At 40.1% G+C, this 20,017-nt stretch overlaps 1 protein-coding gene across 2 annotated transcripts in view; it reads right to left on the bottom strand.

Annotated features, from left to right (window-relative positions):
• The window catches only part of pcsk2 (proprotein convertase subtilisin/kexin type 2), a 76,905-nt gene that overhangs the window by 14,505 nt on the left and 42,383 nt on the right, over positions 1–20,017 (bottom strand). The window contains exons 9-11 of one of the 2 annotated variants that reach the window (XM_024424878.2): positions 12,966–13,181; positions 11,202–11,326; positions 8,934–9,161 (exon numbers count right to left, since the gene is read on the bottom strand). In XM_024424878.2, coding sequence (XP_024280646.1) covers positions 8,934–9,161; positions 11,202–11,326; positions 12,966–13,181 — 569 coding nt within the window. The remainder of the gene's footprint in view (positions 1–8,933; positions 9,162–11,201; positions 11,327–12,965; positions 13,182–20,017) is intronic. The other variant, XM_024424879.2, reaches the window with a different exon arrangement.

Raw genomic sequence — 20,017 nt, 5'->3', positions numbered from 1 at the left:
GCTAGCAGGAAGTCCACTGTGTGCAGCTCACCCTGCACTAACATAAATAACCTGAGCATGTCTACCTCTGCTAAGCTTCCCAGTAAAGCAAGAAAAACAATCAATAATCCCAGAAAAGTGTTACAAATAGCACACGTTAACATATGTAGCTTAAGAAACAAGGTTTGTGAAATCAATAATTTGCTAGAAACAGATGACATTCATATTCTGGCAATCTCTGAAACTCACTTAGATAATACCTTTGCTGATACAGTGGTAGCAATACATGTTTATAAGATCTACAGGAAGTATAGAAATGCCAAAGGTGGAGGTGTGACTGTTTATATTCAGAACCACATTCCTGTAAAGCTTAGAGAGGATATCATGTTAAATGCTGTTCATCTGCCTCACCTAAAGCCCATTCTGATGGGAAGCTACTATATACCACCAAGTGCTAACAGTCAGTATCTGGATAACATTTGTGAAATGATTGATAATGTATGTGATATTTTCTGAGTGATTTAAATATTGACTGGCTTTCATCAGGCTGTCCCCTCAAGAGAAAGTTTCAAACTGTAACTAGTGCCTGCAACCTGTTTCAGGTTATCAATCAACCTACCAGGGTAGTTGCAAACAGCACAGGAATGAAATCATCAACATGTATTGATCACAAGGCTGCACCTGATATAGTGTATAAGAGGTCATACAATAAGTTTTGTAGTGATTCCTATGTTGTTGATGTAAATAATATTTGTTGGTCAGTGGTGTGTAATGAGGAGTAACCAGATGCTGCACTTGAAACATTTATGAAATTGCTTATCCCAGTTACTAATAAACATGCATGTCTGGCTGTACAAACGATTGGCAAACGTACTGCAAATTGAGAAATCATGTGAATAAACTGAATAAAAAGAAGAAGAAACTAAACTATGAAAGATAAATGACATAAGAAAGTTAAATGACAAATAATGATAGTAAAAAGCTTTGGAGCACCTTAAATTACATTTTGGGCATAAAGTCCATCTCTGTGCTACCATTAATTTAATCATATGGCTCATTCATCACAAAACCCACTGATATTGACAACTACTTTGGTGTTGGAGGGCCAGTAGGAGGCACTCTTTCCTCTGGTCTAAAAAAATATCCCAATGCCCCAGGGCGGTGATTGTGACTACACACTGCCCTGTGTAGTCTGCCGTCTTTCGGATGGGACGTTAAACGGGTGTCCTGACTCTCTGAGGTCATTAAAGATCGTAAGAGTAGGGGTGTTAACCCCGGTGTCCTGGCTAAATTCCCAATTTGGCCCTCAAACCATCACGGTCACCTAATAATCCCCAGTTTACAAATGGCTCATTCATCCCCGTCCTCTCCCCTGTAACTATTCCCCAGGTCGTTGCTGCAAATGAGAACGTGTTCTCAGTCAATTTACCTGGTAAAATAACGGATAAATAAAATGTTTTAAAAAAAGACTTTTTCATTAGCAAGATTAGCAAATTTAGGCATGGCATGCCAGCAAAAAACACTGACACTACATATCCAAGTATATCTGACCAAATGATGAAAGACAAGCATTGTAATTTTAAAAGTAAGTGTGGAAGAAGTGAAAAAATGATTGTGGTCTATCACCAATGAAAAGCCACCGGGGTCTGACAACTTGGATGGAAAATTACTGAAAATAATAGCGGACGATATTGCCATTGCTATTTGCTATATCTTCAATTTAAGTCTACTAGAAAGTGTGTGCTCTCAGGCCTGGGGGGAAGTAAAAGTTATTTCCGTACCTAAGAATAGTAAATCCACCTTTAATGGCTCAAATAGACAACCAATAGACAACCCTTAGTAAACTTTTGGAAAAAATTGTGTTTGACCAGAAACAATTTATGCTATTTTGCAGTAAACAAGTTGACAACAAACTTTCAGAATGTTTACAGGGAAGGATATTCAACAAGCACAGCACTTACACAAATGACTGATGATTGGCTGAGAGAACTTGATGATAAATGGATTGTGGGGGCTGTTCAGTTAGACTTCAGAGTGGCGTTTGACATTATCGATCATAGTCTGTTGCTGGAAAAACATATTCGATCAAGCTTTATACCCCCTGCTATGTTACCTGTGTAACAGAACACGGAGGGTGTTCTTTAAGGAAATCCTCTTCAACAAAATCTCAGTAAAATCAGGAATTCCCTCTCTAGGCCCCTTACTTTTTTCAGTCTATACTAATCTTTGAATAAAGCCTGTGTGTCTATGTATGCGGATGATTCAACACTATACACGTCAGCTACTACAGCCGACGGAAATTACTGCAACACTTAACGAAGAGCTGCAGTTACTTTCAGACTGGGTGGCAAGGAATGAGTTAGTCTTAACCTTTCAGTGTGGGTTCGAAATATCTCTAACCGTAGCTCCTGCTTGAGTTTTTTCATGCGTGTGATGTTAGAATGCTCTCACTGTTCCAAAATGTGATCGTTACGCAATAGGACAGTTACCCGTGCTGCCCTCAAACCAAGGCACGCTGCCTGCTAATTATCAATAGGCTATGTTTCAATTAGTCCATTTAAAATTATTTTCTAACAAGTTTTATTTTAGAACAACAGTTTGAATTGAGGTGTGTTCCGCCTCCTCGTTAATTCGCATGACGTAGCCCATTTCACTCTTGCGGACAATTTATGTTTGAGGCACTACTGAGCAGACAAACTTCTCTCTTCAACGAGAGCCCAAGCACTTCCCCAGTGTTTCCCCAGATCAAGTATGAAGAAATTGCAGATCTCTAGTCAGAACAGGCCTTGCAAAAACGTTTTCCCCCAGCACATTTTCTGACTGGAGCCCGCATTGCCTTCATGGTTGTTTGTCTTACAAATTGGACTTTGGACAAGTGTGCGTTCCTATCAAAGTAAGTGGCTTATTTTCAGTATAGAGTGTTGTCATTTCTGCTGTAGCACACCTTACGTATATATGGATCATAATTGATTTACTGTTTTATTAACATTTTCAAGTACTGGTGACAAATCATGCATTCCGATTCTTGAATAGATTGTAATGGACACATATGATGTGTGTAAAATACTTGAATGCTGTACTGATTATGATGAGCTAATGCTAAGCTATTTGCCGGCTATTTGTGGTGCCATGTTTCTTGACATCATACAATGCATTCTCTTTGTCATATAAGTGTCCGTCAGACCAAAGATGTTATAACAAGGGATAGTTCACTTGACTGACTTATGGTGCTTTCAAGACAACTGTGAAATGGGAATAATACTAGGTAAAATCATGAAGTCAATGATCTTCAATTCGAAAATTCGGAGCTTTAGAAAGAGGCCTGAGCTCCCCAGTTTGAATTCCAAGTTGGATGACCATTCAAAACTGTTTTTCCCAGTCGGAGCTCGTTTTTTCCAGAGTTCCCAGTTGTAACTTTGGTACCTCAGGGTTGCCAGCTCAGACGTTTATTTTTATTTAGCGTATAAACTTATAGTGTTTGCCCCCCGTTTATTGATAAATCCCCAATCATAGTAATATTCCCTGCATCATATCCCCCCACGATATCTTCCCCCATTTCTACCCCCAAGGACTTGAAACCCCCACAAAATTAAATTAACCCCCACCACAAACCGCCCTATAATGGTTTCATCCCTGTTTTGTTTCGCGCATTGCTTAGGCTAGACAGTACACTTGTATTTGATGTGATGATCTGTGAGGTGAAAACCTTTTATTTGCTTTGTGATTTTATAACAAGTACATTGACGATATGCTGAAAGTGGCTAAACTAAGTTCATATTTTTCAGGCAATGAGCACAGCCATCTGTGCACAGCCATTTGACTTTGTTTATTTACGTCTTATAGTGAATGGCATTCTGGGATTAGGGAGTTTTCGCTTGTCAAATGTAAACAAACATGGCTGCCATCATAAAGAATTTAGCTGCTGTTAGTTTAGCTGACACATGTTTATTTTCTAAACAACATTATATTAGTATCTTGTGCTTACCAGAGATGTGGTACATTGTAAACAAGTCTAGCTGTTAGGTCGCTAACTTATGTTTAGTTTTTTTGTCAGCGCCGCCTGTTATTTAGACTGGTTTATGGAATGAGTTTGGCTGTGGATGTGTTCTGTGTGATGCTTGGATAATGAAGTTCGCATTTATCTTTTACAATAAAAGGTCAAATTGAGGAATAAAGTTCAAGACCTTTATTTTCCATCAGTACAAAAGAATTTCAGATGCTGTTCAGACAACAACGTTGTTCAGACGCGTTTGTTGTGTCATACGTTCTGTTGCTACTGTTCCAATCACGTATTTGAGATCGTACGCTGCAGGGACCACTCAACAACGATCACAAATACGTGATTGTACGCATCAAATGGTTAAATATTTCTAAAACTAAAAGCACTGTATCATTCGCTAAACCCTAAACTTCAACTAAATATTGAAATTAATCATGTGGAAATTGAGCAAGTTGAGAAGAATAAACTGCTTGGAGTAACCCTGGATTATAAACTGTCATGGTCAAAACATATTGATACAACAGTAGCTAGGATGGGGAGGAGTCATGTCTATAATAAAGCGCTGCTCTGCATTCTTAACAGCACTATCAACAAGGCAGGTCCTACAGGTCCTAGTTTTGTCTCACCTGGACTACTGTTCAGTCATTTGGTCAGGTGTCACAAAGAGGGACTTAGCAAAATTGAAATTGGCTCAGAACAGGGCAGCACGGCTGGCCCTTGGAGGTACACAGAGAGCTAACATTAATCATATGCATAATATGAATATTATGTCAATATCATCCCGCCTCAAAGTAGATAGAATCCATCACTACTTACTTGTATTGTGAGAGGTATCGACATGTTGAATACACCGAGCTGTCTGTTTGAACTACTGGCATACAGCTCGGACACCCATGCATACCCCACAAGACATGCCACCAGAGATCTCTTCAGTCCCCAAGTCCCCAGAACAGACTATGGGAGGTGCACAGTAACTACATAGATCCATGACCACATGGAACTCTATTCCACATCAAGTAACACATGCAAGCATTAAAATTAGATTAATATAAACAGATACACATACACCTTATGGAACAGTGGGGACTGTGAAGCAAAACAAACACACTATAACCTACGAATTATACACACACGTACACATGGATTTTGTGTTTTAGATATGTGGTAGTAGAGTAGGGGCCTGAGGGCACACACTTAATATGTTGTGAAATTTGTTGTAATGTTTTTAAAATGATATAACTTCCTTAATTTTGGCAGCAGCTAATGGGGATCCATAATAAATACAAATACAAATACACAGAGGAGAGGAGAGGAGAATAGAGGAGAGAAGAGGTATCTGAAATGAGACACCAGGCGAGATTGTAAAACCCAAACCCAGCCGAGGACACTACAACAGCAGGACTGATAATCAGAAGTTCTGACCCAGATAGCCGGACCAAAACGCACACAGCAGTCAGTGATGTTAAGTAGTGGTGTGTGTGTGTGTCTGTGTGCGTGCGTGCGTGCGTGCATCTGTGTGTGTGATGTGATACATTCTCCATTATCATAGGGGCTATCCAGTCCTGATGCTCTGTATTAAAATTCATTCACTGTCACAATGGGGACTGCTGCACTTTGATGTAGCACTGGTACTAGATGGAGTCCTGGTTGTACTGCGCTGCAGTGCTGATTCAGAGGGGTTGGGTTAAATGCGGAAGACACATTTCAGTTGAAGGCATTCAGTTGTACAACTGACTAGGTACCCCCCTTTCCCTCTACCTCATATCAGCCCAAAATAACGTTCTTATCAAAGACCCTCTGCATTTCAAATGGTGGCCATGCCACTGTATTTGACTCAAACAACCCACGTATGAACAGAGCACATTCCACCCACATGTCTATTCACTAGAGATGTGTGTATGTGTGTGTGCGTGCATGCGTGCATGTGTGTGTGTCTACATGTGTGAGGGCAGACTCTCTTTGTGTCATCTCTCTGTGCTTATTTAACAAAAGACTCCACTATGCAAGTAACGGGTGCATATGTAAATTCAGTCTGGCCATCTCGGGGTGTTGAGCACTCTTGTCTGAGTGTGCCAGAGTGCAGAATAACTGATGAATTTACAAGCGCACAACACCCGTTGAATATGGCCGGTGTCGGTAAACGTCGGCAAAAAAACGTAATTAAATTGTTGCCAGCAGCACAGTTACAGCCACCAATGCTCTGGATAACATAAAAACTGCCTAACTAGCTCTGCTAGTGAGAGTAAAATGGTCAGTGGTGTGTTCTCTCAACTGCAGTCTAATTTACAGTAGCTATTACAGCAACAAAAACACCATGCAATTGTTTGAGGATAGTGCACAACAACAAGCCACTTTTATCAAGGCAACTGGTTTGATACATTCACCTCTGACAGTACATTCAGTAATGTTGCTCTGATTTGTCATCCTGTTGTCAATGTAGCTTTGTTTAATAAAATCCATTTTTATACCGTGTTGCGTTTCGTATGAATTCCGACTCTTTCAACATGCAACAAAACAATCTATGAAATCTAAATGGCTAAACTTTGTTTTACCCAGTCAAGTTCGGTTTCTGTGTAATCCTCAGACACTCTAGAAGGCAACCAGACATTGTTTCATCATTCCACATTAGGTATTGGCTACACAACACGTCTATTAGCTCACGAAGGACAGCCATCATTACGCACCAATGAGACGGGCGGTGGTCACTTGATTGACAGTCTCTTGGTTCAATGACCACCTATCATTTTGAAACATAGCTAGCTAGATAGCTAATGAGCTGGGCTTTACATGGGTATGGGATGTCCCTTTGTAGGAGTAATGGCCATTGATTTATGGCTGCGCGCAATGCGATTAATTCAGTTTACGTTGCGCAGCACTCGCTTTCTTCTACAAAGTTTTCTCAAACTTAAAAAGTACAACATGGCTAATAAGAGTATAAACGCTGAATCGAACTTCAAGTATACGCATTTGGATGAGATTATTGTAGAAATTGACCGGGAGAGCGACATGAGGAGTCCTGCGCGCAAGAAAGATTGGAAGGAGAAGGTAACCTTACTTTTTAATATCGGTAAGTAAAATACGTTTTTGCTTCTCGTGCTAATCCATTTTTTAAAAAATGGTTTCATATTCATGTAAGATATTTGTATTTGATTTCTATATATGTTTATATAATATATAGACCTGAGGCATACAATATATTAGTATAGTCTATGCATCTTATTGCCTATTGATCCACATATTTCATTATAGTGATTGTGTTCCCCATACTCTATATAATATATGTTTATAGATATGTGTTGTGTATTTGATGTATTGATGCAGTGCTCACCCCCTGCTAAAATAAAAAATAAAGGTTAAATAAAATAAGTAATAGAAAACTTGTGTTCTAACAGAATTGTTCTATAGTGGTAGGGAGTAAGATGACTTGTGGGAGCCGACTTCCAACACCACATTCAAGTCCATTCCCCACTCATTCAAATGTAGGAACTGGCTTCTCCAGTCTGACCCCTCTGCTCTCTCTAGCTCCACACCCACCCCACCCGGCCATCTAGAGGTATGAGTACCTTTTTTGTGGCGAAGCTAATGATCCATCAAGTATCACATTCCTGGGAGTATGTAAACTTAAATGTTTTATTACCATAATATTTTTTGTATATTCTCTATAGTTATGTACTTGGAAATGTATCAGTTGACCAATTCGGCCACTTGGGTACATTTGGGCAAACTCATGAGGGACACCTGGGAGACTTGATACAAAATATTATGTAGAGCTGTCATTCTTGAATGTATCAGTCTGAAACTTTGTACACACAATGCCACCCTCTTGTGGACAACATCTAAAGTAGTTTCCTAGGTCAATGTATGGCCTTTCTTTTGCATTTCAAAGATGATGCAAAAAACAAACAAAAAACAAGTTTACCAGATCTAATGTGCTATATACTCCTACATTAATTTCACATTTCCACAAACTTAAGTGTTTCCTTTCAAATAGTACCAAGAATATGCATATCCTTGCTTCAGGTCCTGAGCTACTGGCATTTAGATTTGGGTATGTCCTACTTCAGGCCTGCTGTGTAAAAGCAGCCTCTTCTACACTGGACTTAAAGGCTGTCATTACAGGAGCTTAGATACACACCTTATCTTCACACACACACCAGCGACTGACTCTGCCATGACTGGGCTCCTCTGAGACACACACACACACACACTCTGGTTGCCATTCTGCTGTGTTGCCATGGCCGTCCCAACTGTGGACCACAGATTAGGAAGGAAAATGAGAGGGGTGATATCTATTGAAAGGTCAGCATAGGAAGATGTGGGCAGTCACGCACACACATGTATGCACACACACACACATCGACCTCGCCCCCAGACACACACATAGAATCCACCTTCACACCCACAGACAGTCATGACGTCCCTCCACGCCTGTTACTCGGTCTTATTGACAGGGTTGCTAGGGCAAGCTGTGCCAAGCGATGTGTTGGGGTCTAATTATAGTGTGTGTGTGTGGGTGTGTGTGGGTGCTTGTGAGCCTCACACAGGGAGACACTGGAGGACATAAGTCCAAAGCTCCGGAAACGGGCTGATGCAGAGGGTACAGTGAATGAGAAAGTGGGGGGGAGTGAGAGAGGGAGGTAAGGGGAGACCAAGGGCAGACATGCAGTTGTAACAGGTAGGTATGGATCATATCACTGAGGCTATCACCCCACAGCACAGACCAGATAAACCCACTGTAACCAGCATCAAAGCACTTTGTAACACACAGGCCTATTCTACAGACAGATAGAGGTAACAATTTGAGTCTAACTGCAGATGAACCACACAGTCAGGTACTGGAGCAGACTTAGCTAAATACAAACAAACCTATCAAAACAAACTAACATCTTAGTACTAATTCTAGTTTCAGCCTGGTCGGTAATTTGCTAAGTCTGAAGAGAACCCAGTCACTTACTGGACATCCTGCAATGATCCAGCCACGCAGTGAAAACGCTCAGGGACGGTCTTCCACTCCTTGGCCATCTTGACCATGCCGCCAGCGTCCAGCACACCGTAACCAAACAGGTGGTTGAACTCCAGGCCCACGCCGTTCCTCCGCCACTGGTGCACCTCATCATGAAGCTGGTTTCTCTTGGAGGTCAGCACAGACAGGTGCTGCATGTCCCTCCATGTCAGGTTGGGGCTGTGGGGTGAGGAGGGGAGAGGGAGGGAGAGGAGAGTTAGATGTGTGTACCAGGTGGACACAGGTGTGTGATCAGGGATTATGGTTACAATATACGCGTTCAACACTACAGTACTTCACAGACAGGGGCAGTAGATGATAGCATGTTAATGAATCTATTCTATTCACCTTGACAAGCAAGCTATCAAAACCACCCATCTACAGCACAGCACAGCACAGTACAGGAAAATCCGATGGAGTGGAGCGGCAGGTAGCCTAGTGGTTAGCGCGCTGGACTAGTTACTGAAAGGTTGCAAGATCGAATCCCCGAGCTGACAAGGTAAATATCTGTCATTCTGCCCCTTAACAAGGCAGTTAACCCACTGTTCCTAGGCCGTCATTGAAAATAAGAATTTGTTCTTAATTGATTTGCCTAATTAAATAAAGATAAAGTCCAGCAAATCATGTGCTAGATCTCCTTCTAAGTCACAAAGTAAGAGAAATGATCAACACATCCAATAGAAAAGACTGAATGGATTCTGGTGCATTTTGTCATAAAAGCGATGAATGGAATGAAGGTCTGATCTCTTGATACACTTTGATGATAACTTCCTCAGATGTGTGAACATTAAAGGGTCTGCTTTGAGACGGCTGGCCGCACGTCTCTACTGCTTATCTCTACTGTGGAACAACAGCTTTATTCTGTGCTGACTCACTGAATCCTGACACCACACAGTCCAAGTGTGTTTGGCCAATAAAAAGGGTCTCGGCACTCACTAACACACACCAGCTTTATACCTCTAGCCAGTGCTAGCATCCGCTGCCCCTGACACTAACATCATTATTGTGTATTAAGCAAACAGCTTCTCTTTACACAGTCCTGGTCTGTGCCATTGGCTAATGGCATAGAGAACAAAAACACCAGCCCTTAATATGGCAAAAGGGCTGTCTGAGTTAAAAGGATTGAAAACGATTGGGGACAGTCTAGAAACCCTTGTACTTGCATCTTGTACGTGAGATAGAATGTTCAGAATATACTACTTTTATATAGTTTTTTGGTCTTCCGGGAGCAGCTGGAGTCTGGCCTAGCTCTGGTCTGAGGCAGGACTTCACTTTACATGCTTTACACTTTACACTTTACACTTTACATCCCATACTATCTAAAGTAACTATCAAGTCAAATTTATTATATTATTCAGATCAAATGTGCCATTTGACTTCATTAGCATATGTTTTACATTTTCGAGACCATAAGGACCAAATTAAGATAAGTTTTCACATCAGCAGTGAATTCGTGATGTATGAAATGAAAGACTTGTAAATGTTGCTGTTGCCACAGTGTAATCTTTGTTGAACATAATAAAACCCCAAAACAAAACGTTGCATTATTAATTATGGATTTTATCATCGTCTAAATGGGCTGAGGTATTTGTACGGTTCACTGGGCAACATTGTGACATACGCGTCCCGGCTGGCTATGCTGGGAGAACACTTCACCATCATCTTACATCACCAGCTAGCGCTGAGTTGCTCTGGTTCATGTATATGGGCCATTTGGTAATTCATAAAACATGAACGTGCACTTTGGGCCAAATCTACAATAGAAACCTTGTGTTTCAGCCATGTAACGAGGTATAAAGAACACACGCCGGGCCAAATATGATTTGTATCCCTGGCACGAACACAGAGACTTAGTAATAACTGGGCAAGACAACAAACATCTTTCCCTTTTATTCATGGAGTAGGTCTGTTGGCCTAATGGTAGCTTTGTTTAATAAATGATTCTGTGAAGAGGGAAGATATGAAGTGTTCTGGAGAGAAGGATAGAAACAGAGGGGGGAGAGTGAGAGAGAATATGGGAGAGAAAGACAGTGAAGGGAATAGGTCGTATGTAATGAGACAGCCAAGGTTTCAGTCAGTGTGGAGCTGAAGTTATGAAACACATCTTGTCCATGTTAACAGAGTTAGAACAGCCATATTCTCCTCTGATTGTAAGACCTTCAGGCACTGACCAGTAATGTGTGTGTGTGTGTGTGTGTGTGTGTGTGTGTGTGTGCATACTTGGCCTCCAATGCCAAGGCAAACACTCCGGCTGCTTCAGGAGCTGCTGCTGATGTTCCAGAGTGGCGCAGGGTGCAGTTTCCATACAGGTCCGTGGTGGCCTGGTATAACACAACCATGGAAGACTGTAATCATATCAGTGGAATAACAACATTCAATGAGAGGAGTGGAGTGGAAAGTGGAGAAGAGAAGACTTCAGAAATGCAAATGATTCAGTAAACATGTGATTCATAATGTGTAATTTAATTACAGATAATGAGAGATAATATACAATTAGTCAGAGAGAGAGAGAAGCACACGAGGGAATTCCTGTCTCTCTCAACCGTCATTGGCTTCCTGGTGAAAGTCAAAATACCAAATACAGTTCTCATATTGGAGAAAGACATCTCTTGAAAATCAATACACTGAGAGGGGGATTTATTTGTCCGAATATTCTCTATGATTGAATAGCCTTGACTGAACACAATCAAATTAAATTGTATTTATATAGTGCTTTCTTAAAAAGTTGCCTACGAATTACAGAACAACGGATGAACAAGCTACCGTGGGGCAAAGTGGCAAGAGAACTCAAAAGAGTGAGTGAAACAGAATAGTATGACCAGAATGACTGTAGTATGACCATCAAGGTCAGATGGTATTCTCTCTCTCTCTCGCTCTCTTTCGCAGAGCATTTATCTAAGGCACAGATGATTCACACATTGTCTTGTGATAACTCTGCCCGGTGACACAATTCCCCAGATAAATACTGAAATAACAACAAAGCAGACAGTTGTAGCCCATGTGTCTCTGCTAAGTCATTGTCCCAATCCTCTACTCTGATGACAGATATGAAACAGTCACAGGGTTGTTGAGCAACTGGCTTGTCTTCTAGACCCACAGATCATTTCAGGGACAGAGTTTGTTCTCGATATATATTCTATGTATTCTAAAATGAACAATAACCTGAACAAATCCCAGACCACATACAATCTACAAATGGGGAACAATAGTAAAATATACTGTGTCTTGTCTACATCTTCCTTATAGTAAAATCCTATTTTATACTTGTATGTCCTGTTTCACAGTAAGCAGAGATGAAAAGGGTTTAACAATCTCCCTCCTTCCAGTCCTCTTTTCTATCTTCTTTCATTATCCATGAAAACTAGACCATGAGGAGACATTAAATCGGGGACCACTAGATTGTGAGCTGTCTATCTCAGTGCCTGATACTTCGAGGACCCCAGATGTTCTTTGTTACACTGTGTTAGAAAGTGGGATGTATAACTAATCACACATCTGCTCCCTCAATCTCCACCTGATATGTCACACCCCCAGTGAAACCACAGGCTTATAACCTCCCCTGTCTCATCCCAGAGCTTTTCTTCTGCTGAATGGGCTGACATACATTGAAATAAGGAATAGATTGAGTGCCGTGTTTCCATCTCTGGGGATTGTTCAAATGAAAGAGAATAGAACAATCCCTCAATCAATCACAGAGAAAGAGTGCATACAACTAGGGATAGGTATTCAGTCTTCAGTGAATAGTTAATGTCTCGTAACGACACAGAACAATGGAAAGTTGGCTGAAAAGACCACATCATTATGCAACCTTGTCTTTGTAGGGTTGGATTCAGGGATAGAAATCATACAAATCTGAGCACTCAGTGTACTCAATGTACTCAGACTGAGGATAACAATGAGATGAACTTGGTCAACCACACACACATGCTCTCTTTTTCTTTTTCTCTCTTTATCTGCCATTCACACTCTTTCTCACACACTCACCACGCCAGCTTCAGGGTTCCTCTTGCGCCCATTGCTGAAGGTGGATGCGAGGGTGGAGGAGCAGCTCTCGTCGTACAGAGCTGTACGACCATCGTTGATTGCTGAGTTGATGGAGATGGTCCACATGCTGGAGGCGTAACCGTCACAGTTACAGTCGTCATAGCTACCGCCGTCTCCAGATGCCCACACGTAGATACTGCCTTTCCCTCCTCGGCCCTACGAGACAACACATCAACTGACTTCAGCATGTGTGATAGTGGTAGAAACAGTGGTAGTGGTAGTGGAAGCAGTACATTATCAGTAGTGCTGTAGTAGTAAAACTAGTTACATTATTTTACAATGTTCCAACAATGATCACAAAAACTGCTTATAATGATGACTACAATCATGCTATACTGAAAAAAGATATAAACGCAACATGCAACAATTTCAAAGATTTTACTGAGTTACAATTCCTAGAAGGATATCAGTCAATAGAAATAAATAAATGAGTCCATAATCTATGGATTTCACATCGCTGGGCAGGGGTGCAGCCATGGGTGGGCCTGGGAGGACATAGGCCCACCCACTTGGGAGCCAGCCCCAGCCAATCAGAATGAGTTTTTCTCAAAGGGCTTAAATTACAGACAGAAATACTTCTCAGCCCCACGTGGTCTGTGTTTGTGAGGCCGGTTGGACGTACTGCCAAATTCTCTAAAACTGACATGGTAGAGAAATTAACATTAAATTATCTGGCAACAGCTCTGTTGGACATTCCTGCAGTCAGCATGCCAATTGCACGCTCCCTCAAAACTGTGGCATTGGGTTGTGTGACAAAACTGCACATTTTAGAGTGGCCTTTTATTGTCCCCAGCACAAGGTGCACCTGTGAAATGATCATGCTGTTTAATCAGCTTCTTGATATGCGACACCTGTCAGGTGGATGGATTATCTTGGCAAAGGAGAAATGCTCACTAACAGGGATGTAAATGCATTTGTGCCCAAAATTTGAGAGAAATAAGCTTTTTGTGCATATGGCAAAAAAATATATATTTTATTTCCACCAACACTTTACATGTTGCGTTTATATTTTTGTTCAGTATAATTAAACATTGCCTGACTATCCCTACAACTGCTACTATGACAATTACCACTGCTACTATTATCAAATAATACAGCAAAAAAATTGCAATTGCTTATTTGTTTATTTGGATCCCATTAGCTTTTAAACAAGCAGAGCTACTCTTCCTGTTGTCCACAAAAATCACAATACATGACAAGTAACAAAACACTGATACACTGATAGACAAGAAAAGTCACACAAATTTAAAATAAAACAATATACAAACAATGAAACCAAAAACAGTATACAAACAATACAACTAAATCATAGTGTGTGTTAGAGTGTGTCTGTGTGTGTGTGTGTTTGTGACACCACCCCCCCCCCTCACAGTCCCCTCCATTCCATGAGTTGTTTTTTAATCTGTTTTTTAAAGGTTATTTTGCTGTTTGCTTGAGTAATTGGAGATGGAAGGGGGTTCCATGCGATCATGGCTCTGCATAAAAATGTAAGCTGCTGTGAATTCGTTTTGGACTTGGGGACTGTGACGAGACCCCTGGTGGCATGTCTTGTCGTGTACTGTATGTATGGGTGTCTGGCTGAATGTTATTTGATTATGCCGACAATCTGGAAATTTCATCACAGTATTAATTCTCATAAAAACTCAAAGAGAAGTTCATCTCTTGTCAACCATCAACCAGAAAAGACTGGCATGCATGTTGTTGATGTTAGTTCTGAATGTGCAGTGTGAATGAACATTTTATGTTTGTGCTTTCCAATAACCAATTCGACTGGGTTCATGCAAGTGACTGATTGACCGTGCCTGGGAGGAATCCTCGCTATCAGTGCAAGCAATTTGGCAGTACGTCCAGAACATTGCTTTGAGAACAGAACGGGATATCTCAGTTTTAAGGTCTCAGCTTTGAGAGAAGAAGCCTCGTTAGGTATTGGTCGGTCACATGCATGATCCAAAAGTTAATTTTGAATGAAGAATGAATACTGTAAATCATGCAAATATAACTTGTCTGCGTAAGCAGTTTATAAGAGAACTAATGGGACTGCCCCGACGGAGCTCCCGACCAACGTGTAATATGGTGCATTAAGTTTGTTGGAACCTCTCCAGATTGCTGTCAATAAAGAATGATTCATTTAATATTGACTTCAGGTGTCCCTGGTGGTCGTTTCCACGACAGCAGTTAAGGGAAAGGTGTGCTGCTCTGTTTTGAGACAGTTGCAGCTTTGCTATGTCTTTCTTTGCTGTACTTGACCATATTGCCGGAAAGTAATTCATCGTTTTTTTTCTCTCGCTTTGGTACTATTTTCACAAGTATGTGGTAAAATTTCACAACTATTAGTACACAACTCAAAACAGATCATCAAAAGTCTGTTTTTTTTCTAAACGTTAAGCACAACACACAACATCCTATAGTAACTTTTTCAGCAAACCTAATGAGTGTTTCATCTAGAAATAACTTTCATACAAAGTAATTGCCTTTCACAATGCAATGCTCAGAATACTTTTCATATGATTCGCTTCTCATTTGTTTAAATACATTTGACTGTCACTTAATCCAACTGTGCTTAATGGTTGGTTAATCACTTAACTGTTTGGTAAACCTATAGATTTTAAACTGGTGTGTCTACTATAAATGGAAATTGAGAACTATAGAAATAAAATGTGTGTTTGTAAAGTATAAACATCTAAATTACATGTATGATAGATGATTACCATACATAATGACTACTTGTTATTGCTAATTGACTTAACATTCTGCTAAGCACAATGGGTCATCATATAAAAGGGTCTGTGTGAACACTTGCAATGTCTTTCAACATGGAGCAGGATAGAAGGAATAAATCAAAAAGATTGTGGACAAGAGGCCCGTCAGAGAGGTGGGCATGGGACCCATCAAACAGGTGGGCATGGGCCCCATCAAAGAGGCCAAAGAGGTGGGCATGGGCCCGAGGACATTTTTTAATCAATTGTTGTCTGGTGGAGGATCATCACCGATCCTCCACCAAATTCCACAGTGGGTGCGAGACCTAGAAAGGCCTACAAGACACAGTGTCTCGCACCCACTGTGAAATTTGGTGGAGGATCGGTGATGATCTGGGGGTGCTTCAGCATGGCTGGAATGGGGGCAGATTTGTCTTTGTGAAGGACGCATGAATCAAGCCACGTACAAGGTTGTCCTGGAAGAAAACTTGCTTCCTTCTGCTCTGACAATGTTACCCAACTCTGAGGATTGTTTTTTCCAGCAGGACAATGCTCCATGCCACACAGCCAGGTCAATCAAGGTGTGAATGGAGGACCACCAGATCAAGACCCTGTCATGGCCAGCCCAATCTCCAGACCTGAACCCCATTGAAAACCTCTGGAATGTGATCAAGAGGAAGATGGATGGTCACAAGCCATCGAACAAAGCCGAGCTGCTTGAATTTTTGCACCAGGAGTGGCATAAAGTCATACAACATCAATGTGAAAGACTAGTGGGTGGCATGCCAAGACGCATGAAAATCAGGGTTATTCCACCAAATATTGATTTCTGAACTCTTCCTAAGTTAAAACATTAGTATGGTGTTGTTTAAAAATGAATAGGAATTTATTTGATACAAATGAATGCGTACTAAACGTTGTGTTTTACTTTCATTCATTTCATTTCTTACATTTGATTTGACATTCAGACAGCACACCTATGTTTCAATTCTATCTGAAAAATATATATAAAAATTGGCATGAATAATTGTCGAGGATGTCTTCAATGACCACACCTTTGATTTCCCATTGTATAGATTTTATGGAAATTATATTTTTTCTGTCAATTTTGTTGGGTAATGTAAGTGTATTGCCTAATGTGAAAATGGTCAAATTTACAGTTCTGTAGCATATTACTTTCAACACTTCTAAGGGCAATTTGAAATGTGTATCTTGCATTGTTTGCTATTTGATTAAATGATCATTAAAACGACTAAATTGAAAAGATATCATTATGTTGCATTTGTTGATTAAGACAATTTTCTCATTACATTTCACAATAAATGCATATTTTGAATCAATGGTTGTCTGGGGAGAGATGTTTACAATCCAAATGAATGCAAAATGACAGGTTTTGAATTAAAGACTGGCTGCGTTACAAATATGGCCAGTTTGAAATTTTGTACTAAGTGTTGTGAAAATGTACAAATACTTGTGAAAACAGTACCAAAGCGATTTACAAAAAAACTCAGATAGGACGAGACCAGAGCCTTTACAACTAGTAGTTGATTTTTGTGTGAAAAATTCTGAATATCTTTTTTATGACAGTATCGCTCCCCATCTTCACAACAACGTTGTCAATAACACTTGCGCATGATAATTGACCATCCAATGTTATACCTAGGAGTTTAGCTTCCTCAACTTGCTCAATGAGCACACACTTTATGTACAACTCCAGTTGAGCTTTAGATCTTAAGAGAATGTTTTAAATGTATTTAAGACCAGTTTATTATTAATCACCCATTCTGATACTGACTGTATCTCCTTATTTTGAATTTCAGTGAGTTCACTGACTTTGGGTGCTGACTTGTAGATTGTGTCATTCTAGCTTTGTGTAAGTCATTTGTAAAAAAAAAATTTTAAAAAAAGAGAAGAGTAATGGCCCAAGGAACTGCCCTGAGGGACGCCGCACTGTACATATGTGATGTTAGAGAAACTTCCATTGAAAAACATTCTCTGCGTCCTATTGGATAAATAACTTTCCAACCATGTGATGGCAGGTGATGTAAAGCCATAGCAAGTGAGTTTTTTAATAACAATTCATGATCAATAATATCAAAGGCTGCACTGAAATCTAACAGTACAGCTCCAACTATCATCTTATTATGCATTTATTTTAAGCAATCATCAGTCATCTAAGTCAGTGCAGTACAAATTGAGTGACCTTCTCTGTATGCATGCTGAAAGTCAGTAGTTAACATGTTCTGTGAAAATAGCATTGTATTTTGCCAAACACAATCCCCTTCAGTTTACAAAGAACTGACAGCAAACTGATTGGGTGGCTTTTAGAACCAGCAAAGGGTGCTTTCCTATTTTTCGGCAGTGGATTTACTTTAGCTTCCTTCCACGCCTGTGGACACACACACTCCTTTAGGCTTCAGTTAAATAAATAGCAAATAGTGGTGGCAAGACAGTCTGCTACCATTCTAAATAGTTTCCAATCAAGGTTGTCTATACCTGGTGGCTTATCATTATTGATGGATAACAATAGTTTTTCCACCTCTTCCATACTAACTTGACCATATTCAAAACAGTAATCCTTCTCTTTCATTAGTAAATCTTTTATACAAAAATCTGATTGTTAAATGATCAACGTTCTCATCTCACTTCTGAGTTTTTCCACTTTATTAGTGAAATAGTGATTGAAATGATTGGCAACATAAATAACCCATCAACTTCAACGAATGATAGAGATGAACTGGGTTTTCTGCAGCTGATATAATTTAAAGTAATCCAAAGTATTTTTCCATTGTGTTTTATGTCATTTCTCTTTGTTTGGTAATATTATTGATTCAAATTTTTGTTAAGTTCAGTCACAACATTTCTCAATTTATAGTATGTTGAGCAGCCTGACTTGTTTGCCACCTCTTTCGCATTTTTCTTTAAGCAGTTCTCACAGTTAGTTTTTGAACAGGTGCATGCTTGTCAACAATTGGTGTGAATCATTTTACAAATACTTCCAGTCCTGTATTTATATTCACTTTCTCATACACATCAGACCAACAAACTTTACATTTTCATCAAAATAATCCTGAGTAAACATTTTGTATGATCTCTTATAAATTACTTTAGGCCCCACCTTTGGCACAACTCTTTGGCTTTTCTTGTTATTTCCACAATGTTATGGTCACTTCAGCCAATGGAAATGTATTTTCCTTTGGAGCAAAGCTCTGCAGCATTAGTGAAGATATGATCAATACAAGTGGATGTCACAGATGCAACACTATTGGAATGCTCTCTAATTGGTTGAGTGATAACCTGGGTCATATAGGCAGCTTCCTCTTGGGTCACAGTTACAAGCTTCCTCTTGAGAGGACAGCTAGTTGCTAACCAGTCAGTATTCAGGTCACCCAGGAAATAGACATCTCTGTTAACATCACACATTATCAAGAGAGGCTTTAGATGTAAACTTGCAACCACAACACTTCAACGACATTTGACAGGAGATCTTCTCTAAGTTCACAGGAATAAGGCTCTGAATATATACAGCAACACCTCCCCTAAAGGCATTCCTTTCTGTAGATGTTATATCCTTGTATTGCTACTGCTGTGTCATCAAGGGAATGATTTAAGTGACTTTCAGAGATGGCAAGTTTATTAATGTTATCTGATGTTAACAAGTTAATGATTTCATTAACATCATTTCTAAGGCAACATATATTAATATGGGCTATTATTAGCCCTTTCCTTGGTAGTTTATCAGTGATAGATATAAATTGGAGACAACATAAATGTGTATGTCTGATGTAAGGCTGAAACTACCGACCCTGAGGCTCTCTCATTCCTCCCAGGCATTTGGGAGGGAATGTGGACAATGAGCCTGTCATAGCAGATGTAAGCAATGTTCTCTTGCTCTCTGACAGCTTCCATAGTTGGGTTAAGTTATTTCCGCCTCTGGATGATCATATTTTATGGTTTTTATACCAAGACCTGTAGCTACCTTGTCAGAGAGACATCCATAACGGTATCATGTAGAGAATCAACGGTGTCAAGCTTTTAGTTTGTGGTTTATTTTCCTCAATCTCTAATACCTGACACATATTTGTACTATGATAGCTCTCATCCTCTGTTGCTGACAATCAGTTACATAAAGAACGCGAGAAAGAGGTGGGAGTTTGAAGAGTCGTGCAGAGGAAAGATGTTAGAGGGAGGAAAATGCATTTTGGAGAGGGAGAGAAAGACCGTCTTTTATTCACTCCAGCAACAGTACAGATAGTGTATTTTAGTGCTAGTGTCACAAACCAACCAAAACAAATC

This window comes from Oncorhynchus tshawytscha, linkage group LG06, assembly GCF_018296145.1.
Source record: "Oncorhynchus tshawytscha isolate Ot180627B linkage group LG06, Otsh_v2.0, whole genome shotgun sequence".
Classification (NCBI taxonomy): Eukaryota; Metazoa; Chordata; class Actinopteri; order Salmoniformes; family Salmonidae; genus Oncorhynchus; species Oncorhynchus tshawytscha.
Note: the sequence above shows the minus strand (reverse complement) of the source record. Positions and strands in the feature narration are given on the sequence as shown.